At 47.4% G+C, this 27,708-nt stretch overlaps 1 protein-coding gene across 7 annotated transcripts in view; it reads right to left on the bottom strand.

Annotated features, from left to right (window-relative positions):
• NHSL2 (NHS like 2) overlaps nt 1-27,708 on the bottom strand; it is a 186,455-nt gene that overhangs the window by 35,198 nt on the left and 123,549 nt on the right. The window contains exons 1-2 of one of the 7 annotated variants that reach the window (XM_074324039.1): nt 8,526-8,580; nt 1,192-1,282 (exon numbers count right to left, since the gene is read on the bottom strand). The exons of 4 other annotated variants lie outside the window; for them this stretch is intronic. In XM_074324039.1, the coding sequence (XP_074180140.1) occupies nt 1,192-1,282; nt 8,526-8,528 (94 nt within the window). In that variant the 5' untranslated portion in view covers nt 8,529-8,580. Of the gene's footprint in view, nt 1-1,191; nt 1,283-8,525; nt 8,597-22,018; nt 22,512-27,708 lie in introns of those variants that run through there. 2 more of the 7 variants (XM_074324040.1, XM_074324041.1) reach the window with 2 other exon arrangements.

The following is a 27,708-nucleotide window of genomic DNA, read 5'->3' as shown; positions in this document are numbered from 1 at the left end:
GCCCTGGCCACATCCCTCTTCTTGCTTTTCTTCAGAGCGCTTACCGCCATTTGAAACTTTTTTTGGTTATCGATGTCACTATTTACCATCTGCTTGCCTTACACTGGGCTGTAAACTCCCTGAGGCCAGGGACTTTGTGTGTCTTGGTCACCAGCATATCCACAGAGCCTGGAACACAGTAGGTGCTTGGAAAATGCATGTTGGATGAATAAACAAGTGACTCTCCCTTCAGCCAACTGCCTTTGTGAATATCCACTCCTTATTCGGAATGTGACTGAGTGCGCAGTGCCAGTGCAGCCTCAGCTGGCTCTCTCCTAAGAACCCCTCCTCTCCTGCAGGCCTCTCCTCGCAGTGAGGATTACATGAGAATGGAGATGTCCAATGGATGGCAGATTTACTCCTCGAGGTGGGCTCTGCAGACCTAGTCTTGGGGTGAGTGAGGGGCTCTTTCTTAGGCCAACAGGGGGATCATAATGTCACAACAGTTGCCTGTTCGAGGCTAGAAAGAAAAGAGGGTGAAAGGCTTCCGAGCCTCTCACTGTCATTTATAAAGGCAGGTGTGTTGTAGGAGTTAGAGACAATGTTGGACACATAATGGGGACTCCTTTTGCAAGTGAAGCCCAGCTATTGGTATTGTAAGTCCCCTGCAGGGGTCTCAGGTGTCCGTGGGGTTCAGAAGCCCTGTCCCCCCTCAGGCGCTATTTATTTAATGCTAATCTAGAACTTGGCTGAGTGGGATGGAGCCTATTTTTTCCAAGGGGCCCAAGACACCTCTGAAACTCTGCAGCTGCCAAGGTTCATGGTGCTCAGAGTTGTTGGGCAGGAAGCTGCCCCTCTGACTGCCCTCCCTTCCTAATCCTTGGGGCATCAGGTGCTCCCACCCCTCTCCTCTGTTGTCTGCTTCCTACTTTAAAAGCCTGTGGCACTCCCTGCTGCCTATATCGGTACCCAGCTTACGGCAAGGTTTCTCTCCCACGCCCCTTCGGACTCCTTGATGGCAAAAAGCAAGTGTAATACATCTGTGTTCTTCTCAGGGCTGGGGACAGAGTATGTGCTCAATAAAGCATTTTACACTGAGTGAATGAAAGCATAATAGAATAGCCTGATTTCACGTGTCAGCTTAATAGTCCCTTGACTTTGCAGCAGAGGCCACAGTGGAGCCTAGGATTCCAATGCCAGCTCTGTACTTACTGTGTGACCTTGGGGAAGCCACTCCGCTGGCCTGAGACTCAGTCTCCCTAGTTGCAAACCGGAGATGACCACCATGCCTGGCAGGCTTGTTCTGGGGATCGAATGCGAGTGTGTCAAGAGTGACGATTATTTTTCCACAACTCTCCCACCTTCCCCTGATTCCTCGTGCAGACAGATCTGGACCTCTGGCCAGGACATCCTCTTCCCGGTGAGCTTCCTTTCCCACATGTTTCTGTGACCTCGGCGTGCAGTAGCACAGGAGGGCCCCTGAGGGCGGCCCCCAGCTGCCCTGCACAAGCAAACCCACCCTGCAGGACAGGCTAGTCCTCAGCTGACCCTCATGCGCTTCCCCGGGGCAGAGCCATGGGATGGGGAGATGAGCTCCCAACTTGTTTTCCATGATCCTGAAAACTCTCAGTCCCAAAACATTGCACATAACCTCCTCGGCCAAGTTATTTTCCTAATCCCGGTTGCCATGACAACATGACTTAACGAAGGAGCTATTTTTTTCCTTAAAATAATTCGACCCGTTTCCATATCAACAGGGGTTTATTTTGGTTCCACACTCAGTGAGGGCTTGGTAGCCAGCATCTGGCAGCAGCTTCTGTACGTTGGACGGGACTTGAATTTCCAGGGGGCCATTTGAGAAGTGGCATGGGAATTTGGGTGGCTACGTGTGTTGAGGAGGCCATGCTCGGAGTGAAGGGAGCGACAAACACAGCAAGTTCCTCCCTGGGGTTTTCAGGGTTGGAGGATAGAGGGAACAGGGAGGGGACAAGCCCGTTCTGCATCTTGTCCTAAGTCTAAGGCCTATAAAGACAAAGTCCCGGCTGCTGGGCCTCCCTTATGGGACCACAGGCCTGGAGGGAGCCTAGAGCGGGGCCTCTGTGTGGCGCAGCTTGCAGGAGAGGGTGACAATGTGCATAGTAAATCATTCTCCCTGTGCCTAAGCTGGCTGTATGTCACGAGATTCCTTCACAAATTTCCTCCTGCAACACGACTGAGTACCCACTAGGGACCCTGGGGATACACCCACAATCCACAGCCCTGCCCTCAGGGAGCTCCAGTCTGGTGATGAGCCAGCCGCTCTCATAGGCCGTACTTCTCTAACTTTTTGTGCATAGTCTCCTGGGGACCTTGTTAAAAGGCTGGTTTGAATCGGTAGTTGGGGGTGGGGGGCCGAGTACCAAGGTTATGTCCCTCCTAACTAGCTTCCAGCTGTTGCTGAGGGAGAAAATACACCAGGGGATGCTCAGCCCTCCACTGGGGTCGGATGACCTTCTCACTGCTTTCTGAGCTACTTCTCTAAATCTATGGGGGTTTTAATACAGAAGAATGAAAAAGTGAACAACCCCAGCTGAGAGGCCACCGGGACTGCTAGAATTCCTTCCTGAAGAAGCCCACGTCAGCCTGTGAAACAGCCTGTGGAAGGAGAAAGCCCCGGGCCTTCTCAACTTCGGAGTGGAAGCCGGGGTTGAATCTCAAAGCCCTGTGACCTTGGGCAAGTCACGTCACCTGTCTGTGCCTCACTTCCCTCCTCTGCAAAATGGGGATAATTATCACACCTCTCTCATAGGGATGGTTTGAAGATTAAATGAATAAATATCTATCTGCAAAGCACATGACACACAGTAGGTGCCAAAAATTGGTTCATTCATTGAACAAATCCTTTCTGTGTACTGGGCACATAGGCAGTGGTGACAAGGCAGGCACAGTCCCAGCCCTCAGGGACTTGGCATTGAAGTGAAGGAATCATCCATGCAAACAGAGGAGGGCGGAAGAGCATGCAAAGGCCCTGACGCACAGTGAGGGTAGGGCTTGGTAAGAAAACAGGTCTGAAAGGACAGGAGGAGCCAGATTACATTAGGAATTTGGATTCGATTGTCAGTACAACAGGAAGTTATTGGAGGGTTAATGGTTTGGGAAGGACAGGGCCCTGTGTGACCTGACCGCTGTCCCTCATTGCCTGCAATGCTGGCCACCTGGACTCTGTTCACCTCTTCTCCACCTGGCCTGTATTCCCCCAAGTTCTCAGAACCCAAAAGCTTAGCTAACGCCTGGTGGTGTCCAGTGTGAGGTACCACTAGGTCTGTGTGCTTGGCGACCAGTCTTCTGGCCTGCACGGCCAGCAGAGTGTAGGCTCTGAGCGCATATGCTCAGATCCTTGCTCTGTCACTTACTGGCTATGTGATTTGGGAGAGTCATGTCACCTCCACGAGCTTCAGTGTCCTCATCTGTAAAAAGCTGTAAGAGTGGCATTAACTTCCTTGGGCTGTTTGAGGATTCAGAGTGTCTCCATGTGACAATTCCTCCGCCTGGCACACAGTGAGTACTGCCTACATAATGCCTTGCTGTCCTTACGGCCAAGGTCAGAATGCTGTACTGTGCCAGGGTGCCAGGAGGGAAGTTAGGGAGCTCTTCAAGGAGCCGGCTGCCTGGTGGACAGACAGTAGGTTGGCGTTAATGGATGGGCAGGTGCAAACGTCACGAAGGGCACCTACTGCTGTGGCTGTCACCACCAAGCTCACCAGTGCGCTGTGGGGTGTCATTGTTCCCTCCCACTTGGAGGAATGACCAGGACCTATGAATCTGACCTCCTAAATCCCCCTTCAACCTGCTCCTTCCCCACTCACTGGCACCTCCCCAAATCAAAGCTACATACTTCTCACCTGAACAATTGCAAGAACCCGCTGCCTGCTCTTTGTACCCTGGATCTTGCCCTCCATGGGCCGCCAGTCTTCTCCTAGTCACACAAGTCAGACCAGCTCATGCGTCTGCTTCCAAACCGCCAGCATACAATACTAGTTGCTTAAGCCTGGCTGTCGAGGCCTCCTCCATCTGGCCTCTGCCCCTCTCCACTTCACACATGGCGCTTCCTTCAGAAGTGCGATTCCCAGCACCTACTATGTCTTTGTGCTGACAGGTTCTCTTTCCCACCCGACGGAAGTCTATCTGTCCTCCTAGAATCTTGGTGAAGCTTTCCCCACTTCTCTTGACCACATATGTGGCTCCTTTCCCAAAGCCCCACAGGACTCTGTCTTTTCTGTGTGTTGGTGCATGTGGATCGGCCACATCTTGGTTGGCAAGTCCAGGTCCCACACTAGCCAGTGAGCAAAGGGCACAGCCCTGTGAGCAGAGCCCTGACACCATCCAGCATCACTGACATGACAGGGCCCAGCCTAAGGATACACACAGGCTGAATGGGGCATGAGGTGAACTAGGGAGCTGCATGCCCACCAACAAGCAGTAGCACTCCTCAGTCTGGCCTGATGTTGTGGTCAGATCTTAGGATTTTTTAAAAAGTAAGCTGTCTGTTTTCCATAACGGCTGCACCAGTCTGCATTCCCACCAACAGTGTATGAGGGTTCCTTTTTCTCCACAGCCTCTCCAACATTTGTTACTATTTGTCTTGTTGATGATAGCCATTCTGACTGGGGTGAGGGGATATCTCATTGTGGTTTTTATTTGCATTTCTCTGATGATTAGTGATGTTGAACATTTTTTCATATGTCTATTTGCCATTTGTATGTCCTCTTTGGAGAAATGTCTCTTCAGGTCCTCTGCCCATTTTTAAATTGGATTGTTTGTTTTTGTTGTTGTTGTTGAGTTGCATGATTTCCTTGTATATTTTGGATATTAATCACCCCTTGTTGAATGTGCTGTTTGCAAAAATCTTCTCCCATTTGGTTGGTTGTCTCTTTATTTTGTCGATGGCTTCCTTTGCTTTGCAGAAGCTTTTTTTAAAATTAACCAATGTCACCCTAATAACTTTTAATAAAAAATTTTAAAAAGTGAACTTGCAACTAACTTATTTTTTTAAACTATGTAGAACAACAACAATAACAACAAAAAACTGGGCTTCAGGCCACACTTGGTCTTTCCGTGTATCATTTTGTAAACTCAGAAGCTGTTCTTTGTTTGTGGAATGAATGAATGAATGAATGATTTTTTTCTGGATTCAAGTTTCCTACAGCACTCTAAATTTTAAACTTGGGGGAGAGTTTATGCCTAATCAGTTCCATTGCTATTCGGTTTGCTTTTTTGCTATAAGGACATGAAAGTCAAAATCGAATGTCAAGTTTTTACATTTCTCTCTTTCACAATGAAGCTCTAACAGTATCATTTCCTGGGCAGCCCGCAGGCCTTGTGAGCAGGGCTCTAACCTCAAATGTGGTGACATCCCCTCTTTGAGAGATGGGTCACCAACAAGGAAGGGAGGGACACAGTGCCCACAGAGCCTGTTTCTGCAGTGGTTGGTTTGCTTACTTTGGTAACCTCTTGAAAATAAACTGCAGAGATGGCGACAGTTCAGCTCACTCCAACTTCCCCCATCCCATCCCACCCAGCTTCAACCCAAATGGGAGGGCTTGGAAGACATACTGAGGACTCTGAGTTTCAGGACCCCTAGAACTGGCTGTGGGCTGCACTTGAGCTGCCCGACCCCCCATTCGGGACGAAAATATTCTTTCCCCGAGCTGTAAGGGATATTGCTGATGGCTCAGAGTTGAGTCCCTCTCCAAGGTAATGAATACACTTTCCCTGGGGGACAGCCGGCATCCAAAGAGCAGTCAATAGATGGGGGGCCAGGGTGACTGGGGGAAAAGGCCCAGCCACCCAGCCTCAGTTGGGACCATCTGAAGGAGTATCCTAGTTCAGAGCTCCTGCCTTTGACCAATCCTGCTTCCCCAATAAACCTGCATGCAAATCTCTGCCTTAGAGCTGTTTCCTGGACAAGCCAGGCTATGACAGCCCCTTCCCTCAGCCTCTTTTCTCTCACTGCCCTTTCTCTCTTGATGACTCAAAATGCTTCCCTGGCCATCTCAAAGGAGGACCCCCAAATCTTTCCTGTTGCCATTGCCACTCTCTCAGTCTGTCCACTTACATTTCCCAGAGCTGGGTGGACAATTTCACCTGGATGTCCATTTTTTTTTTGGTCCCAAATTTAATATATTTAAAACAGAACCCTCTCCCATGACCCTAATCAGCCTTTCCTCCTGACTTCTCTATTTCTATTAATGCCAGTACCATCTCTGGAATGTCAGGCTGGAAACATCAGCATCAAGTTTCTGCCTGTCCTTGCACTATTGACCCCAATCAATTATATTTAAAGACAGTTGTCAATATATACACGCATGTTTTAAATTTTGTGATAGAGTAACATGTTTCATTATTAGCACATTAAGTAACATGACCTAGTGGCGGGTCCATTCTTCTAAGTAGTCATGAGTATGACAATATTTCAAGGTATCTGCAGCAACAGTAAGGAGGCATTTCCAGGAACCAGTCTAGTCTCTTAAAAATACCTGGTCCCCGTTTTCCAGGAAATGCCTACAGCTGTAATTGCTGGAGGGGTGGTTGCTTCTGTTAGTATTCTGATGAAAGAGATTAATTAGTAATTTGTTGCAAAAATAATATTCTGACTTTCAAATTATATCTCCTAAGAATACTGAATACTTATATAGGGCTACTTATTATAGTGCTTCACACTTTATAAAGCACTTTATATATTAGGTTGATCCATACACAATTACTGGTATCCAACTGTTTGGGGACGATTTCATAGGGTTCAACCTCATACATTTTCTCATTGATTCCTTACTACAATCCCAGATAGATATTTTTAGCTCAGAGTACTAAATCTCGGAGAGGTGAAATGACCTGTGATTAAGATTACAGCTGACACAAAACAGCAGGGTTCACACTTGAACCCAAGCCCCGTTCTATTGATTCTCAAGGTAGAATGATTCAGCCCAGCGGACCCGAAAAGCAAAAATGTCGGGGGAGGCAAGCCTGTGGAACTGTTCTTTCAGCCTTCTCTCAGAAACCCCCATGCTGGTTATGCTCAACACCTTTTCTTACTGGAGATTAGTGGGGCCTAGGTGACTGGAGTAGCAGACACCAGAAGTGATGATGTGACAAATTTTAGTTTTATGGCTTTGGGAGCAAGTAGTATAGCAAAGACAAGATCAGAGCATGTTAATGCACCCATCCACCCATCCATCCATTCATCCATCCATCATCCATCCATCCATCCACCCACCCAACTATCCATCCATCCATCCATCCATCCATCCATCCATCCATCCATCCATCCATCCATGCATCCATCCATCCATTCACCCACCTATTCATCCATTCATCCATCCATCCATTCATCCATCCATCCATCCTCCATCTCTCCATCCATCTATCTACCTCTACCCATCCATCCATCATCCATCCGTCCACCCACCCATCTATCTATCTATCCATCCATCTATCAATCCACACATCCATCTATTCATCATCCACCCAGCCACCCACCCACCCATTACTCATCCATCCATCCATGCACCCATCCATCCACCCACCCATCCATTCATTCACACTTCCATCCATCCATCATCCTTCTGTCAATCCATCCATCATCCATCCATCCAACCATCCATCCATCCACACATCCATCCATCCATCCACCCATCCATCGAACAGAACTCTACTGGGTAGTTGCCATGTATGTGCCAAGCTCTGCAGTAGGTACCAAGCTACCAACATTCAAGGAAGAGTCTTAATTAGCAGGGCTTCCACCCTTTGGCCAGCTGGCCACGGGGCTGGAGTGGTAGAAGCTGGGGTGAGACATCTGCATACATATGGGATTTTCATTTGCTGTGAAGCTGCTCTGTATTCCTAATCCTATCCCTCCGGTCCAGGCCTAACTTGTTGGGAGGCTCCAGCTCATGTGACCAGGCAGAAAGCAGCTGGGTTTTGCATGGTGTGTCAGGAGTCTGATACTTCTGAGCATTTCGAAACCACGGGGCTAGAGGAGGCAGCGATAAGAGTCAAAGAAGAACGCAATGGGAAACTGGGAGGTGAAGCTGGTGAGGAAGAGCTCCCTCCCAGACTGCCACAGAAAGGAATTCCTTTCTTCTGCAGCTGAGTCCACTCTGAGCCCTTGGCCCAGCCCACTGCCGTGGGCTTGGTGGTACTTGTGGCTGGCCAGTAGAGGGAAGGGTAGGCTGGGGTAGGGCTGGTTTGGAAATCAGTCTGGCAGTGGGCACGGGGCTACCGCCTTTGCCCAAGGAGAGCACACTACCCTTCAGGGTGTAATCACATTTCTCAGCTTCCTACCTACCTGGGGGTGAGCCATCAAGCTTGCTGTGGAGTCCAAATGCTTCCCAAACCTGGCCTGGCTCAGGCCAGGCCCAAACTAGCTTCCCTGTGTCCAGTGCGCTCCAACCACCTGCCTCCTGCTGCACCCTCCTGCCTCCTCCTGCCACCACTCATCCAAGCACCAGCCACCAACCTCAAGCCCCAACGCAAATCCCCTTGCAGTATGCAATTGTGCCTGAGCTCACCATTGCAGGCTCCAGGCTGTGCTGCCATGACTGTTACCACTGCCGCCAGGGACCACAGCTGTTCTGGGGCTACTGGGTTAAGATCTCACAGTTGAGTAAGCCAAGATGTGGGTTCCTCCCACCACACCCTGCCCAGGGCTTTCCCCAGAGCGCCATTGCCACACAACTCTGTTTGTGAAAAAGAGGAAATGGGGCTTGATCACATTGAGGCTGTGAACAGAGACACCTCTGAGGCAAAGGAAGGGGAACCTGTGACAGCCCCAGATAATCGCCTCCTGAGCACTCAGGGCTCTTTTCTTATCTCTGTGGCCAGCAGAGCTAGAGCCCAGGGGGGTACAGGAGCAGGGCCCTACCAAGGCTTTGGGAGGCCCCAGGGGCTGCCCCAATCGTTGAAGTTGACATTTTTGTCCTCAGCTTCTGCCATTCTAATCCATTTCTGCCCACCACAGAGACACACAGCTCTGGTGACATTTTGGACCTCTGCCTACTAGAACTCCACTGTCCAGCACAGTAGCCACCAGCCACATGTGCTGTAAGTGTAACATGCAGTGTCTTTTAAAAGACACCGCATTTTAAAGATTTAGTATGAAAGAAAAATGTAAAATGTCTCATTAATCATTTTTATGTTGATTCTATGTTGAAATATTTTTGATATATTAAATTAAATCAAATATTAAAATGACTTTTTTCTTACTTTTAAATGTGGTTACCGGAAATGGGGGATACTGATATAGAAGTTGGTGAATTGGTGAATGAACCAGAACAGACCCAAACAAACTCGTGTATACGTGGGCATTTAGAGTAGAATAATGGCGGCATTTGAATTGAGTAGGGGGAATGTGGGTACTACTAGAATATTCAAAACACCATAGGTGCCTTGCATAGGTGGTTCACATTCTAGTTCTGTTGGGTAGAGCTGCACTGGACTTTGGATTTTATTTAAATGTCCATCAACAGGGATGTGTCACGCCCACCACAGGGCATCCGTATGATGGGCTCCCATGCAGCCATTAAGAAGAATGAAGTAGATTTCTATGAGCAGAAGTGGGAAAACTTCAGAGAGGTATTGTTGAGCTTAAGAAAAAAGTTGACAAGGAATGGGCCAGCATGCATAGTATGGTCTCATTTGTGCATACAGAAAGCACACGTATGTTTATATGTGCACCGAACAAGTGTGCAAGGACACACAAGTAGTAAGTGTTACCATAGATGTCCTAGTGGGTGTGAGGGGGGCTCTGAGAGGGAGGGTGAAGGAACTTTCACTTTAATCCTTCTGTACTATTTCAAGTTTTAACAAAAAGTGTGATAGTATACATTTATATTTTACATATTGGAATATAATTTATTATAATAGTTTCTATACTAGTATAAAGAATTAATATTTTTCAATAAAAATCAGAGTTTCTCTTATTCTTTCCATAGCTTTATTTCTACTTGCAAACACCCCTCTCACCTTCTTCTTTCTTATTTCTCCATTTATATCCACTCATTTCCTCACCTTCTCTTTCCTCTCACCTTCAAAACCCACAGGATCTGTAAATGGGGAACATCTGTTACCTCTGTCTTCCCATAGAAGAGGAAGGCGCTATGCTGGATTAATGCTCAAGTACAGAGACCATTATCTAAGGTGGCCATGTCAGCCCTACCCAACTGTGGAGAGAAAAACCTACCCAGTGGAAATACACCCTAGCACTTCTCCCTAGCGATTTTGCCACATTCATGTCAAGACAAGACAGCTTACAAAGAGAAAAATAACAACCTAGGACAATGTATGTGTGATTTTTTTTTTCTTTCCTAGTTCAGGAATGAGTGGAGGCAGGGTAAAAGCAATGGGCTTTGGAGAGAAGACTTGGTCCAAGTTTGGGAAACCAATTTAATTTGCCATCTGCAGTTAAAAATAACCAAGAGGGTCAAGTGTTTTGGAAAGACAAGTATAGAAATTGGAGAAAGGAAAAAAGCTCTCCAGCTTCTGGGAAACAGGTATAACAAAAGATTTGTTTGCTCCAGGAGAGATGTGAACCTCAGTCCTTAGAGTTTAATTGAGAGAGGAAAAAACACAAGCGTCCCAGCCAATTGTCAAGCAGATAATAGCTTCTGAAGGGTAGGCCTGCAAGGATTGGGAGATGAAAGCCCTGTTGAAGTGTGTGGGGACAAGTGGTGTGGGAAAATGCCAAATTTTCTTTCAACAATCATTTTCAATGCAAATGAAATAAATTGCTTCAATAAAGAAAGGCCTTGAATGTCTATTGGAAGTTTTTTGTTTTTCATGGAGAGATCTGCCCTGCCACTCCTCACCCTAAAAGTGAAGATTCTGGCAGCGCAGTAAGTAGCAAAAGCAGTGGACTGGGAGTCAAGACATGACAATAAATAATTAGTAGGACATTCCTTTGAAAACTACAAAGTGTGGTTAACTATTGTTATGGAACTCAACCTTGTCTTTGACCCTTCCTATCTCCACTCCCCTTTCAGGTCCTCTTCTCTTTCAGCATCTTAGCATGAAAAACACTGAGCCAGAAGTTTGAAAGGAGTCCAATGGAAAAAAACGTATACCGGTCCCTGAGGAGACCACCTAGAGTGAAGAATTTTCTCAGTATCCTCAGTTCATGGAAACTAAGCCAGAATGCCATCTATTTGGCTTTTTAATTTACACAAAAGCCCAATTTTATTTTGTTTTATTTATTTATTTATCTTCTTTTTTGAAAGTTTTTTTTAAATTAAAGTTTATTGGGGTGACAATTGTTCGTAAAGTTACACAGATTTTAGGTGTACAATTCTGTATTACGTCATCTATAAACCGCATTGGCAAAAGCTCAATTTTAAATACTAGATGCTTATTTAAGAGCAAGTCCAGTGAACAGATTTCCAGACCTAAGGACTGGAACTGCACTGCTGCACAGGAGGCGGAAGAGGAGAAACGCAGCGTCCACACAGTAACGCTCAGTAGCCCAGGACCGGCTTTGTGGCCCCTGGCCTAGGAACACAGGTACCTCTTCCTCACTCCCGAACGGCAGTCCATCAAGTTCCATTGCTTTTACCTCCAAAATAGATCCAGATTCTGACCATTTCTCACTGGCACTGCCGCTGCCCTAGTCCAAGCTACTGTCGCTGACAGAGCCTGCTAATGGCTTTCAGTCCCTTCTCATGCCCCCTCACTCTATACAGAAGCTTTTACAAACAACAGTTCTACCCTGTGTCTCCCCTGCATGGACCTTGGATGGGTGAGTCTTTGACTAATGTCTACCGACCCCCTTGCCCCCCAGCCCGGGCTGAAAGCTCCACGCTAGAAGGGACCATATCTGTTTTGCTCACCTCTGTATTCCCAGGCCTGGCCTCATGCCTGGAATGCAGTGGACACTTAGTTGTTGAATGAAGGAATGAATTTTAACAACTAACATTCACCTTTAAAGGTAAACATGTCGTTTGTTATTCAGAATAACCCTGTGTCACAGGTGTTATTGTTCTCATTGCACAGGTGAGGAAATGGGGGGTCCGAGAATCGCCCAAGTTGGCAGAGTTAATGCAGAGTGCATTTAAACTCTCGTCTGTGGGGGTCAAAGCCTGTGTCTGCGGTACACCCCATGCGGAGACGCCCTTCTCAGCAGGAAGAGCAGCCTTCCCTGGGTGACCTAGTGAGCTACTAGACTACAGTGACCTTATTTTCTGAAGCGCAAACCAGGATTCTTGGCCTGACAAATAGAATCAAAAACTTGAAACTGGGACTTTGCTGGAAAATCCAGGTCACAGAGTTGCTGTACTCATAACACATGGCAGCTACATAATGCGCACTTGTCAGCTAACTCTGATTCAGCCACTCATCCATCACATCTCAGGAAGACTCCTTAAAAAAAATCGGTTTTCTAGGCCTCACATTTCTGTACACCAAATCCTTCCCACTCACTCTTTTTGTTTGTTTAATTACTCCCTACTCTGTCTTGTCTTTTCGGTTAACCACTTTCTCCCTGGTCTGCCTCAAAGAGTCTCTGGGTCCTGCCTGCTGATGGATGCCACGAATGGTTGAAGGAAACAATAGTGCTTGGGGACCATGGCAACCAGGCCAAGCACTGAGGACAGCCCTTCCTACCACTCCTACTTTCTGTTTTATTCCAAGTGCTGCCGATAAGTCCTGACGGCCCCCATTATGTCACTGATCAGGGCGATGCTGCTGGCAGGAGACATCGAGGCAAAATTTCAGTTCCAGAAAGAGGTTTGCGAGGCTGTTGCTTCGCCACACCCATGTCTCAATGTCAGGCTCATGGCTCCAGGATCTGACATTTGCCCCAAGCACTCATCACACTTAGTTCAAGTATACCCCTGAGTAAACTTGGTGGGCTGGCAGGCTCCAGCATTGGGGCGACAATAGCAAAAATTTGGGGGTCATCTTCTTTGGCCTGGAATCCAAGAATCATAATGTTACCCAAGGATTTACACTGGAGTCTGGGAGACAAGGGGCTCTCAGTGAACTGCAATGTGAGGTCTCGGTGATGCTCTGCCCACCACTAACCAACTGGGTCGGGGCTCCAGTGGGGCTGTGAACCTGTCTGAGCCTCAGTTTCCTTTTTAGATCATGAACTATTTCAAGCATACATAAAAGTACTAGGAACAAACACATTTTCCCCAGAACCTTCTTCTGAAAGACATAAAATTTTATAGGATCAGTTGAAGCCCCGTGTGCACCTCTGAGGGAAGGGAATGGGACCCATCATGTTGATACAGGTGTACATTTGAAGCCTTTCTTCAGGGCAATATTCTGCTGTTTATCCAAAGTAACAATTCACATATGATTTGATCCAGTAACTATACTTTCACACTGGAAACACTCTCAACATCCATGCATGGACAGAAAAGAACCCACAGCACAGGACCAGCTACCATGAAGGCGCTTGTAACAACATGTGTCTTCGATGGAGATACCCTCACTACTGCCACATAGGGACCTGGCCAGAGTCCCACGTCTGCAGGGAAAGGCCCTTTCCTGGTAATTAATTCCAATAAAATGCCGAAATAGTCCAGGGGATACTCAGTGCATTAGAACCCAGGTTGTACAACTATCAGAAGGAGACAGAATTCGTAAGTATTTGAAAAGAATCTTAGCAAATGAGGAGATGGCTTGCCTTGCGTCAAAACTAAATGACCAGCAGAAAGAAATAAAGAAAGAGAAGAAAGAAGAAAAGGGCTTTTTCCTTTGTTCGTGAACATCCATAAGAAGAAGTGTTTATGCTGCCTGGTGGTGTTTGACTTGAGAAATTCATTTACTGAGAGCTTAACCGATAAAGCCAGAGGTTTAACTTAAAAAAATGACTTTACTAATCACAACAGATAATTCCTCTTGAACACCTTCATGTACTAGGCACTTTGCAGTCTCTGTCTAGCCGAGTTTCCCCAAAAACACTGCAAGGCAGCTATTCTAAGGCCCCTCTTATTGGTGAGGGCAAGGAGAGGTCAAGGAAGCTGCCGAAAGCTGCAGAGCTGGTGATAGTCAGGATTGGAACTCAGGTCTGTCTGCTGACAAAGCCTGCATTCTTCTCCATAGAACATTTGCAGATAGAAGTATATCAGAAAGCCAGGGAATTGATTTGCTAAGTGTGGCCTTAAGCTGAATGTATTAGACAGGACTCCTACAATGCTTATGGGCCCGCCTCACCCATAAGCCCCTTCTGAACAAAGTGGACAGAAGTGATTCCTTGAGTCTGGATTACTATTTACTCATTTGATAAATATTTTGCTGAGTGGCTACTCCGTGCCAGGCACTGTTGTTTTGCTCAAAACTGAATGGACTAGGGAACCTATGCCTGAGTCAAGGATAGTCATCTTCCAGCTAGGTCTCGAGGGCGCCTAGTGGCCTCTGAGTGTGCTGCAATGAGGACCCAACGAGTGACCAAGTGACTCAACAAGAGTCCTTTGCTGGTGAACTCAATGTGACATAGACATATGGAGGGGTCCATGTAGTGGGGTGGCTCAGAAGCCAGGAGACGCCCAGGGAGACAGCAGTAAGCAAAGCAAGGCTGTGCGGGCAGCAGGAGAGGCCGTGACAGAGAGAAGCTGAGTGGTGGCCAGCAGTCCTGCAGCATCACTTGTGAAGAGTAGCAGCTGCCAGAGATGGCTTCCTCTCCATCACCTATACATAAATCCTGACGTTCATGCCCTGCCACCTAAAGAAACTGAAGCACACCTTGTTCTTACGACAAGGGACCAGCTTACTTGCAGTCTCTGGGAACCCAGACCACACACAAGAGCTGTGCTTCAGAAAGCCCGGAGTTGTACTGGGGAACCTGGGTCTTGACTTCTGTATTGTGTCCTCTTGGTGTGTGTGTGTGTGTGTGTGTGTGTGTGTGTGTGAACATGAGCACAGCCATTCAGGCTTTCCGGTCCTGGCTGCTGATGCACGGAAGGAGGTCCAGAGAGGTTCTGTGTGAAGCTGGAAGACTGCAGCAAGAACCAAAAGAATCACTCTGGGCAGGTAAAGACCCATACCATGTGGATTCGTGGATCATGAGTAATTCCTGGGTGCCACTACATACCTAAGGTCTTGGGGACACAATGTCTGTAGTTACATACCCCACTGGGCTGGTATGAGATCCTCAGCCATACCCACGGGCAATGCCTGGGCAATGTCTGCCTTCCCTGACCATGCTCCCAGCCCACTGTCTCATCTTTCATCCTGTTCCCCAGCTCAGATGAAAAAGTTGTATTACAATGCCATGATGGGGAAAGAGCAATATGGAGGAACAGGCACTCTCATACATGGCTGGTGACACAACTTCTTTGGAAGGCAAGTTGGCATTATGTGTCAAAAATTGAAATGCACATTCCTTTTTACTCAACAACGCCACTTCTAGGAATTTCTACTAGAGACGAAGTCCATATGAAGCTGCATGAACAAAGATATACATTGTACTACTGTGTGTAATGGCAAGACACTGGCAATAACCCCCTCCAATAGAAGATAAGTTAGGTAAATTGTGGCTCGGCCACATGATAGAATATTCTGTCCTTCCTTCCCTCTCCACACACACACACACACACACACACACACACACACACTCTCTCTCCCACACTTTGATATATGCACACATCATATCTGGAAGGACACACAAGAAACTGGTACGCGTGGTTGTCTCTTGAGAGGGGAGCTGTTAAAGTGGGGCTGAGGTTGGACGAGGCAGGAGGATTACTCTTTTCAGTAAATACTATTTTATACTGTTGAATTTCTTTTGCCACATGCATATATTACTCTAAAGACATAAAAGCAAAAAAGCAAAAGCAAAGTTAATTGCAGAAATCTTCAGTAGGGGATTGGTGAAATAAATTATGGTACATTCTTACTAAGAAATGCTATATAGCCATTCAAAATGCATGATAGAATCCCATTTATGTAGAAAGATACGGACATATGTAGGCATAGTCATAGGAAAAGATCTGGAATGAGTGATGGCCTTTGAAAGAGACTGGAACTTGTGGGGAGGGGTGTGGAAAAGGAAGGGTGAGTTGAAGATGGACTTCCATTTTTTACTCCAAATATGTTTGTTGATTTTTTTGTTTGTTTAATGAGTCTGTGTTTTATTTTGTAATAACAACACTTGAATGGAAAATAAATTATGAGGAGAACAAGAAGTCCAGTCTTAGAGGAATCTACATTCTAAAGTTTGCTTTCCTAACACACGCCTCTGTTCAAGAGCCGCCGTGACTTCTCCCAGCTGGAAGGCCCAGCCTGGCACCGGAGGCTTCGCCTTGGCGGTTCTCCCACTGCCTCTTCACACTTGGTCTCCTCACCAGCCTCAAGCACGTGCCCATCTCTCTTCCCTTATCCAATCTGCTTCCCTTGTGCTCCCTGTGCATGTATGCTACCCCTCCCCCCAGCCCTGATTGAAATTCTGCTCATGCTTCATGACCCACCTAAGCAAGCCTTCTGGAATATTCCTGCCCATTAGTAAGTACCACAAGAACTCATTTGGAGCTTGGCTACCTTGCGTTGTTATTTAAACTTCATTGAATAATTTAACTAAAATATGAATATCATTTTCTTGTTCACAAGCACTTACACAGCTCTCTTCATTAGAACCTCCCATCTCGTCTATGAAGTAGTCAAGATAGGAATGATTATTTTCATTGCATTGATGAGGAAACTGAGGGATAGCGAGGCTTATTGTTCAAGGTAACATAAGTAGGAAGGGGCCAACAGTGTCCTAGGTCTGCCTGACTCACCTAGAACACTTGCTTTTGTTTCCCCAGCCAGAATGTAAGTCCCTGGAGGACAGAGAGTCCATTTTCAATGTTTCTTTAAAAGACAAAGGGAAAGCCATGAGTGTTCCGAACCTTGCCAACCAAGATGGGACCTCAGTCAAGCATAGTGTACGTGGTAGGAACCTGCCAAATGCTTAGTTAGGTCAGTGCTGCGTGTTGCAGGGACACGAAGGCCTGGGTAGCTGTCCTCAAGGAACAGAACACAATCAAGTATGGAACAAACGACATGTGAGCTGGGAGACTTATGAACTTTTTTCTTTAAATAGCATATCAAACCTGCAGCTTTGAGCAAGTAAACACTTTTAAAAGGGAGTAGATTTTTTTAAAAGTTAGAAAATAGTACAGTTTGCCATTTTAATCATTTTAAGTGTACAAATCAATGGCATAAATTATATTCCCATCATTGTATCACTATCTCCACTATCTCCACTACCCAACCATCTCCACTATTCATTTCCAAAAATTGTCATCACTCCAAACAGAAACTTAGGCAGTAATTTCTTATGCCCATTCCTCCCAGCTCCTGCATATGTCCAGTCTACTTTCTGTCCCTATGTATTTGCCTACTGCAGATTTTTCATATTAGTGGAATCATACAGTATTTGCTCTTTTGTGCCTGGTTTCTTTTACTGAAAACGTTTTCAAGGTTCATCCATGTTGTAACACAGATTAGAAATTCACTCCCTTTACAGCTGAATAACATTCCATTGTATGGATATGACCATGTTTTATGTATCCATTCATCTGCTGATGGACATTTGGGTTGTTTCCACTTTTTGGCTATTGTGAATAGTGCTGCGATGAATATTCATGTACAAGTATCTGTTCGAGTCCCTGTTTTCAATTCTTTTGGGTAGATACCCAAAAGTGGGATTCCTGGGTCATATGGGAACTCTCTGTTTAACTTTCTGAGGAACTGTCAGGCTCCCATATCTTTTTTAAAACCAGCTTCACCACAATGCTGTTTCCCTTATCAATGAGTTCAATAAATCTTTGATACGTCATCACTATATATTTCAATGAATCATGTTTGTAACTCTTTGAAAACTACACTTTAATAAGGGTGATTTATTTAGTCTGCTAATCTTTAAAGCATAAAGTTGATCCCTACACCCCACTTTGGCCCCCATTGTTTATTGCAAGTTCCCTACAAGGAAGTCAAGGAAATGATTAGAAATGAGGGCTCTCTTGCTTAATCCATGAGGCTAGCATGGTATTGTGGTAATTATAACTAGAGAGAACATTTTAATTCTGGTCCTATGATAGTAATGGCACAGAAAACTCGAGACAAAAGCTCTGCTTTAGGCGAACTCTGGGACGAGATAACCTCCAGTGGAACCCATTGGGAGAGATGCTAGAATTCTTTCTGGACAGCCTCAGAACTTGCCTTCATTGGCACTTGACAGGAAACCTTCTGGGCATGGAATGAAGATAACAAAGAGACTTGGTCTGGAGTTTGAGGAGGAGGGTGGGCACAAAGACGGGCAGAGGGTACAGCCTAGGGGTGGTAGAGAGGGGACAAGGAAGGGTTTTAGTTGCCTCTAAGTGGCCTTTTATTCAGACTATACGACCCCTGCCCCAAAAAAATCTCCTACAGTATTCATTGCACATTAAAGAAGAGGTATTCTTGGTGTCATACATTTTTAATGTTTCAAAGTAAGAAAGTTTTGCCTTTTGAGTAAGGCTGAAATTTTAAAAGCAAAAAACCATATTTCCCCTCCTCATAGCTCAAAAGGAACTAAGGATTTTGATCACAATTTTGTCACTTTTGAGACAAGCTCTGAAAGAACAGGTGAGTGTAAAGGAAGAATTTCACAGGTGGTTAAGAATGTGTAGGAGAAAAAAAACAAATAAAAAAGAATGTCACTGTTATAAATATGATCAGAATATATCTATTTCTGAAAGAATACCAGACAGGTTAAGAAACTAAAGGTAAAAACCTACTTTCTTCTGCAACCCTTATTTTTCGCCCTCACGGGGCTGTGACAAGATGACAATACATGTAACAAGCGCTTTGCAAACTGCAAAGGACTGCACATGGCTTTGAGGGGCTGGGTGGGGTAAAGAGAGGGTATGCGGTACTGGCCTGGCTCGGGGGATCTGGCCGGCAGTGAGGTGTAAAGCAAATCCTTGCACCTCAGTTTGCCAGGGTTGTTGGGAGGCTCTTATGATAAGGCCTCCAAGAGAAGCAAGAATAGTCTCTTTACTATTAGTAAAAAGTGACCTCCCTTATACCAGAAGTTCCCTGCAACTTGTTTGCGTTTGTATCATCCTCGCCTCTAAGCCCAGTGCTCAGAATATCATACTCATTCATTGTTTTAACAAACATTTATTATGCCGTACTGGCCACCAACTCTTTTTTTTTTAGTTAAAAATACAGCCACCAACTCTCGACAGCCACACTCTGCCCTCCAGACCACTATTTTCTTGTCCCTGCCTCTCCAGCACTGAAGCCCTGGGGGGGTCTGACTGGGCCCCTGTGGTACACGCTTCATCTTTTTCTCAATATGAACATTTTGCCTGAATAAATTTATATTAAAATAAATTGTATAAGGTAACAAAAAACAAAACAAAACAAAAGGAGCATCATTTGCCAGAAATAGGAAATAACAGTGACAAAAATACAATGGAAAGAGAGTAATTAAGTTCTATGTGGGTATCGTTGTCTGTCTGTTAGCATGTTTGAGACCCAGGCCTGCTCCAGCTCCATTCCAAAAGCTTAGCAAGCATTACAGAGGTTGAAGAATAGCACCATGCTGAGACTTTCTCTTTGATACAATCGCAAAGCTGCAAGGAGAAGGAAGCGAGAACCATTTTCTCACCATGTAATTCAATGTTCTTTAAAGCTGTACCATGTGCCATTAAGATCACCTTGGAGGTCCCCTCCCTGCTACCCCGCTGACTGTGAAAGCACTTCGTAAACAATAAAGTGCCCTACAAACGTGGTGCTCATTACCACTCTGTCGCTTTGTCCATTGGCTCAGGGGCAGTCACTTCCATGTAAACGGCCCCTTCGTTGGCTCAGTGAAGTTTCTGAACCGGCGCCTGTGGCAACTGTCATGGCCCACACTGTGAACCGGGAGGGCCCTCACGGAGTGCCCTATCTTCCCACTGGGACCAGGCGGGGAACCGATTTGTCCAAGGACACAGAGGGTGTTAGTGTTGTTAGCAGGGAAGGGGACCGGCAGGAAAAAAGAAGAGTAGAGCTAATTGTGTGAGGCGACCAGTCCCAGTAGCTGCCATCTGTGAGGCAGGCGAGAAGAGAATGCGGGAGCAGAGGTGGGAAGAAGTCAGTCCATCAGGCCTTAGAGTGCAGGGCTGGACTCCTCAGGTAGGGGCAGAGGTTACATGTGTCCTCATTGGAGTATGACGTAGGTAATAATACTACCCACAGCCTAGGATTGCTGTGAGGGTCACAGGAGGCATGATATGCAAAACTTCACATACAGGGCCTGCCATGTTATTTAGCATGACACATTTTCTTCTCTCCTGGCTCCCCTTCCCAGCCCAGACTAGCAGCCAACACCGGCCCTGTTCTTAGTCCTATTCTTGTGCTCCCCCAGCTGTGGGGCTCATAAGAAAGCAGAGGGGGCATATTCCAGGGGCTGGGACCCGGGACCCTCACATAGACACAGGGGACGGTGGGTGCTCTGGGGCAGGGGGCTGGCCAAGCTGTGGGCACCACCCCTTTGGAGGGAGAGGCCACTTTGGCCTCTGAGAGAACAAAGAAAAGGCTCTGGTCTTCTGTGGCACTAGGAGGCAGTGCCTGAAGCAAGTCCCTTCATCAAAGGCCATGAGGCGGAAGGTTAAATATAGCCTTTTCCAGCTGTCTAGGACATAGATTTATGAAATGTCAGAGCTGTGTTAGAGTGAGAAACGACGCTATCTCTGCTGTTTTTAGAGAGTAAAAAGGACGCAGTAAAGAAGAAAAAGAAATCTGGACTGTCCTCAACGGGCGGTGGGCGGCCAGCAGAGGGCTTTGAGCAGCTGGCTCTGTTTTGAAAGTCTTGCTCTGGCTGGAGAGGGGCAAAGGTGGGAGCAGGGAGCCCAGGGGGAGGGAGAGATGGTGGTGCCAGCCCAGGGTTGGAGCTGTGGAGGTGGAAGGAGGGAGCCCACTGCAGGATGGGGCTGGGACTGCACCCCTGCTGAGGTGGGTGCTGCCTCCTCAGAAGAGCAGGGCCAACCTGCACTGGCCCTTGTCTTCTCAAGTGTTTGCCCCGTGACTATGGGAAAGGCAACATGCCTAAAGACACCCACAGCCCTCATTCCCTTTCAAGGCAGCCCTAGACAGTCTATTAGAAAGTTCCTCCTTGTCCATGGGTCTCAGCTGTAGCGACTGTGCCTCCATCTCATCTACTCTTCTCAGACCCATCACTGTGCTGTTCAAACTCCTCTAGCTCATCACCTCCTGCCACAAAGGACCCAGTAGAGCCTCAGAGACACAGGATGGACTCCAGCTACGTCCGCAGCACTCACTATAGCTTCCAGCACATGTTCAAGGGCACGCAACGGCAGTGTCACCACACCCCTCGCTATCGTCGTCACGTAAGCCAGCGAGAGGCCCTGGTGTGGCTCAGGACCCTGAACCTGACTCTACCTTACTGCCAGGAAGTCTGGCTTCAGCTGCAATTACAAAGCACTTGATCTCTTGGTAATAACGTGGGTGGACAGATGACCAGTGACCGGTGCCCCTTTCCTGCTCCTCCCTGCTTCCATGCTTGGTGTTATAGAAAACAAACAAGCAAACATACGCGCGCGCGCACACACACACACACACACACACACACACACACACACCAGGATTTTAGCAGAAGTCCAGGAGGTGTGTAAACCCCAAGATTGACTGACATGGTATTTTCCAGCATCCAAGGGACAGGGCCTGAGAGGGTATGTTTAGTTGGTTTACAGAAAATAAGAGGTACAGCACTTCTTACACACACACTTACAATCCCTCAGTCACTTTCATTATCCCTTTAGAATCCAGCTTATCAGGGTTAGGATGTGATCACATCCACCCTCTCCTCCCCCAGAGTCACCCGATTTGGAATTGCTTTCAAAGCACCTCTGCTAAGTGGCCCACCTGCCCCTCCTTGCAGACCTCTAGTACTGGGGAACCCACTCCCCCACGCCCCCAGATGGCACAGGCTGGCTCAGGACGGCTCTGTGTAGAAAACCCCTCCCCTCAATAGGCCCCACTTCCTTCCCTTCTCCCCTCTGCTGAGCAAGTGACCCTCCTCCCCCCAACGACTCACCTCCCCGGCTCCAGAAGATGGTGACAGCCTCTGCTCTGTCCATCCCAGCCATGTGGATGGCCAAGACTCCACATCCAGCAGGTCGTCATGCAAGGAAGAAGCGTGTGCTGGGCCCACACTGGGGGCAGGCAGCCGATGGGCTCTGCACTGCTCTGAACCCTGTCCCCAGGCTCCTCAGGGGGCACTCAGGGCCCCTTCCCTTCCCCGCCTCCCAACACCGTGGCTGGCTCAGTTTGGCCCCGTTGGTCACATGATCTATTACCCCGGGAAGTTGTCCCTGGGCTGCCCAGCCCAGGGAATGTGATGCAGGATTCCCAAAGTGACTTTCCTCTCTCTCCTTTCCCACTGCCCTCCACCTCCAGCACCCGTGCAGCCACACTGGTCCGGATGGTTCCGTCCCAGCAGGCCAGTGAGGGGAACCGTCTAGCTCTAGGTACACTTCACTGCCCAAGGCCCAAGTCGGAGCACCACGGAGGGCTGACCTCCCGCTCGGCTGCTATCCTGCAGTGAGGGGAAATGAGCAGGAACTGGCTGTCTGACTCAGCGCCCCTGGCCTATTGTCACTGCGCAGCCCCTTCCTTCCCAGAGGAGAGACGTGCACAGAGATAGGCCTTGTTTTTACAAGTCTCTTGCACACACACACTTTCTCTCTTGGCCTGGACAGAGTTGGTGCACTACGGCTAGATGCCATTCAGTTTACTTTCCTGCACTCCTAACAAGTGCCTACACCCCGTAGAGGTCATCCGCCAGCATCCTCAGCACAGACAGAGGACTCGGTATCAGGAGCAAACTGAGGTTCCCAGAGGGAAGTCTTGGGAAGCACCGTGAGAATAGTGAGGTTCAGAGTCCGGCATTAGGCGGAGAAGCCTGCTGACCTTCCTCACTGCTTCACCTACCTCCAGCCCAGCCGCATATTGCAGATTCTAGCAAAGTCTACTGCCCAGGGCACAGAGCATGAATCACTGGCTTTAAAACATACCTTGTTCAAATTTGTTTCCATGTGCTTAGAAGGACAGGGGCCCAGGAAACAAGTCACATGTGCCAGAGGCCCCTTACAAAGGGACCCCAGGACCATACTGGCAAAACCAGCATAGGCCAAGGGATTGTGCCTTGGCCATGACCCGCTTCTACTTGGAAGAGTCAAAGAGACAGAGCCGGAGACTTATTCTCCTTTCCATTATTTGGTTTTTTGACAGAGACACGGGGAAGCAGCTTGTTGCCTCCAGGGCACCGAGCACCTCCTATACAAAACAACTCCTGGAGGGCAGGGCTGTGGGTCTATGCAGCCCCATCTTCCCAACATATTTGTATGGCTACAGAAAGGCACTGAAAAAGACTGAGGTGAAATTGCCAGACAAAGGCGAATGCGCTGTGTCCCTGAGGTTAGGAAAGGGTAAGTGTCTAGGAGCAAGGACCCATTTACATCGTCTACTGCATTCAAGAATCTAAGTTGGCTGAGGTCCAAGGAATGAGTGTTCTCTGTGGCGACACCAAGAGGGTGATCTTGGCCAGACCACAGCAGGTTAAGGAGGGAAGTGGGAGGGCAGGGGAGACACCTCTCAGGAAGTCTGGCTGTGGTGACAGAGGAAAGAGATAAGCGCCATTGCTTGGGGAGAGACAGAGCTACGGCTGGGACTTAAATGTTTGTCCGGGTGGGAGAGATGCTTCCACAAAACCTGCCCTCCCTGCTGGCTGCACTTCCAGAACTTCTCGGGAGTGGAGCCCAGGAGTTGACAGTGTTTGAGAATCATGGCACTAATTCTTGGTAGACACTGAAGTCCAGTCTTTGCCCAGCTGGTGGGTGGAAGACAAACGCTCCTTCACGTTGGCAGATGAGCATCGTGACTGACTAAGATGACAGAATGGGGAGTCCTACTGCCTGGGCTGGAATCCCAGGCTCACCTGTGTGCCCTTGGGTGAGTGACTTAACCTCTCTGAGCCTCACTTTCTAATCTATATAATTAGGAGCTAACATCAGGTTGTTGCGTGCATCTAATGAGTTAGTATCAGCAAAGTGCTCAGAGTGCTGCCTGGCTGGATAGGAGCTATGTCAGGGCTGGTCTATGTCTTCGAGTGGCCCTTCTATCACTCCTGGCCTTCTGCCTAAAGCTCAGGGAGGGTCTCCCTTCAAAACATTGTTGCTCCTGCCCCCGACTTGGTCTCCCATCAGCCTCCATACCTGGCCTGCCTCCCACATGCCAGAGTGTGTCATCCCCTGTGATAGGAGCTGAAAGGTTTGTAGGAGATGAGTGGTTTCAAAGTGCACATGTCACCTTTATTAAAATACCTGGGTACCGTCATGACAGACAACAAGTATACTGCTCAATGTTGACATGAAAAAATTAATAATAATACACAGTGTGTCCCCCCATACTCTCTCCACAGCCTTCTTAGCACCTGTTGACAAGCTGTGCATCAGTGATCCCTAGAAGCCCACCTACTCTGACAGCTTGAAGCAGCAATAATGGCAGCACACCACATGCCAGCTGCTTCACACACCACACCTCATTTCATGTTTACAACCAGCCTGTGAGGGAGGTACCACTAATCCTACCAGACCAAGTATGCAGCAGAAGCTCTGAGAGCTTGGCTGAGACCCCAAGTAGCTGTGGAAGTCTTCTCCACTTTCTTTATCGATTATTCTAATCTTACCACGAAGCTTAGGCATTTTAGAGGACAAGGAAAACCCACATGTCCCCGATTGTTCCCCAACCATGGCTGAAACCAGAAAGCTTCACTTGCTTCAACAATGTGCATTTGTATATATCCCATGATAAGACGTTCCAGAGTGCAGCGCATCACACATCACAAAGCCCTTGAAAACTTCCCACATCATTGACTCCTCACCACAGCCCTGTAAGGAGGTACTGGTTACTATTGTGATTCTCACATTGCACATGTAGAAACTGAGGATACAAGGGTAAAATAACTCCCCCCCACCGAGAACCAAAGTAAGGGTCACAGCTTAGATTCAAACTTGAGGCTGCCCACACAAAATCCATGCATCTTCCCATTTCTTGTGGCTGTCTCTACTTTTGCATTTCTGTCTTTCAAGTGTGTTTGCTGGCTCAGGGAAATATGATGTGGTCTCAGCTTGACAAAATGATTTGCCAGCATAATTGTTCTAGGTGTGAATGGATTTGTATTTTTCATTTCACAAACAACATTATAACAGGGAATGTGGGAGCATCATGATTGGCCTCAAGCACCAGGGCCAGTCCTCTACCTCCAACACATCTCTCAGTGTGGGAGGTGAGGAAATATTTTGTTTGGGGGTCTAGAGTTTCACCTTCTTCCGTACCATCCAATGGGCTCATTAAGTTGGATTAGGAAGGAAGGCCCCCAGGGGATAGAGGCCACTCGACTCCCTCCTAAGTGTCTGCCACTTTAGCGTCGGTCACATGTTAATCAAGATGAGAATTCAATAAGCTTGTGAATATGATACGGCCAGGTCAACTAGGAAATGCCTTGCAAATGCAATGAGGTGATTTCTTCATTTTATTTAGGCACAGAGGAGAGAACAGGGGACTCATTTTCATCTTAGAACACAGGTTACCATGCTTACAGTGCTGGTATGGCTGCTTGGGGACGGTGGTGGGAAAGCAGCATGATACGACGTCTCCTTGCACCAGAAGCCCCTCTGAACACCTGGTTTAGGCTTAAATTCAGGAATTCCTCCACTTGCTTCCTAGCTGAGGAATCCTCAGCTCTAGCTTCTGGACCCAACACAGAGACACAAGTGAGTTCAATCATTCCAACAATACAAACATACCGCCAAAGGGACATACGACGGGACTTCTACAAGAATGGGAATTGCAGTCCTGGTTGCTATAGAGATTTGCTAGCCCTTCCAGAACAGAGCCACAGAGCCCTCTTTTCAGCACACCTGGTCTCCAGGGTTACTAACTCCTACCACTGAGGCAAAGATACTGAGAAGTACACGGCATGGTGCAATAGACACAAAGTTGACATTCAGACAGACTTGGGCTCCACAACTTTCTGGTTATCAGACCATGGGGCAACTCTCCCCCTGAGTCTCAGTTTTCTCATCCATAAAATGGCACCAACAATCCCTACATGGAAGTTGTTTTGAGGGTTAAGTAAAGTTGTGGATGGAAAGTGCTGTCAGACAATAGGTGTGTCATACTGGTTCCCTTTCCCTCCTCTTTGGGACACTAGTTCAAATAGACGGTTCCTGTATACACAGCTATGCACGTGCTGTGTAGTCAGGATGGCACGAGCACGTATCTCCCCCGACCCCATACAGATTCACAGGGTCACAGGGCTACACTTACTCAAGAGGTGAATGGGGGTGTGAAAGGTGTGGAGAAATCAATTCCAACTCATGAGCCTGGCAGACAAGGTTTTCCAGCATCAAAGCAACCTGAGCTCCAAGGTCATGTGGGCTTTCACATGCTGTGACTACCCTACTGCTACCCCACTCCACCCCCACCCCCACCCACTTTGTAGGTGCACTGGCTGTTGGGAGCAGCTCAGCTGGCTGCTCTCTGTGGTCCCCCAAACATGCCAGGCTCACTTCTGCTTCCAGTCTCAAGGTAAAGCCCATGGTGTTCCCCCATCTGCAATCATAATCGCTCTTCTTTCACTTGAAAATCAATTTAAACTTTCTAAAAGCTTTCCTAGCTATCTCACACCACATCTTCCCAAACCACCCTGGGGGTGAGTGCTAAGAATCCCCTCTTTAAGGATTCCTAGCTTTTTCTAGCCCAAGGATGGAGGTAGCAGAGGTAAATGACTTGCCTAAGATCACTCCACTTGTTCACAGATCGAGCCTGGTCAGCCTCTCTTTTCCACCCTTTGGCAAACAAGTGTTAGCCCTTGCCCCGGAAAAGCTCACATTTTACTAGGGGAGGTAAGTAATTAATAACAACCATAAAAATGACAATGCCTGAAAGAAGCCAATCTGAGAAGGCTACACACTGTATGATTCCAACTCTATGACATTCTGGAAAAGGCAGAACTATGGAGACAGTAAAATAAAAAGATCACTGCTTGCCAGGGGTAGGTGGGTGGAGGAGTGAGGGGGAGGGATGAACAGGTAGGGCACAGATTTTTAGGGTAGTGCAAATACTCTTATAATACTCTAATGATGAATATATGTCATACACTCGTCCAAACCCATAGAAGGTACAACACCAAGAGTGAGCCTCATGTAAACTATGGACTCTGGGTGATGGTGACATGTCAGTGTAGGCTCATCAACTGTAACAAATGTGCCACTGGTGGGAGATGGTAATATGGGGGAGGCTGTGCAGGTCTGGGGGCAGGGGGTACATGGGAAATCTTTATACCCTCTCTTCAATTATCCTGAAACCTAAAACTGCTCTTAAAAATTAAAGTCTTAATAAAAAAGACAATGCCAGCAATGATAAAATTATGTACAAGATACTAAATTAGTACAGAGGAGGGAGGGATGAACTCTGTTAATTTTGTATGGAGGAAGGTCAGTCAGGGAAGGCTTCAGAGAAGAGGTGACACCCAATCAGGGTTTTGAAGGATGAATAGGAAATTACCAAGAGAAAATGGGGGTTATAGGGTGGGGGTGGGGGATCCAGGCAGAGAAAAGAGCATTTGTGAAAGCATGGGAGTCCTGACTGGTTATGGCGTATTTGGAAAAGCAGAAGTCATTCAAAATGGCTGGATCATTAAGTTCAACAGGAAGTGACAGG

Source organism: Rhinolophus sinicus, chromosome X (genome assembly GCF_036562045.2).
Source record: "Rhinolophus sinicus isolate RSC01 chromosome X, ASM3656204v1, whole genome shotgun sequence".
In the NCBI taxonomy this organism is placed as follows: domain Eukaryota; kingdom Metazoa; phylum Chordata; class Mammalia; order Chiroptera; family Rhinolophidae; genus Rhinolophus; species Rhinolophus sinicus.
The sequence above is the reverse complement of the archived record's forward strand: the minus strand, read 5'-3'. Positions and strand labels throughout refer to the sequence as shown.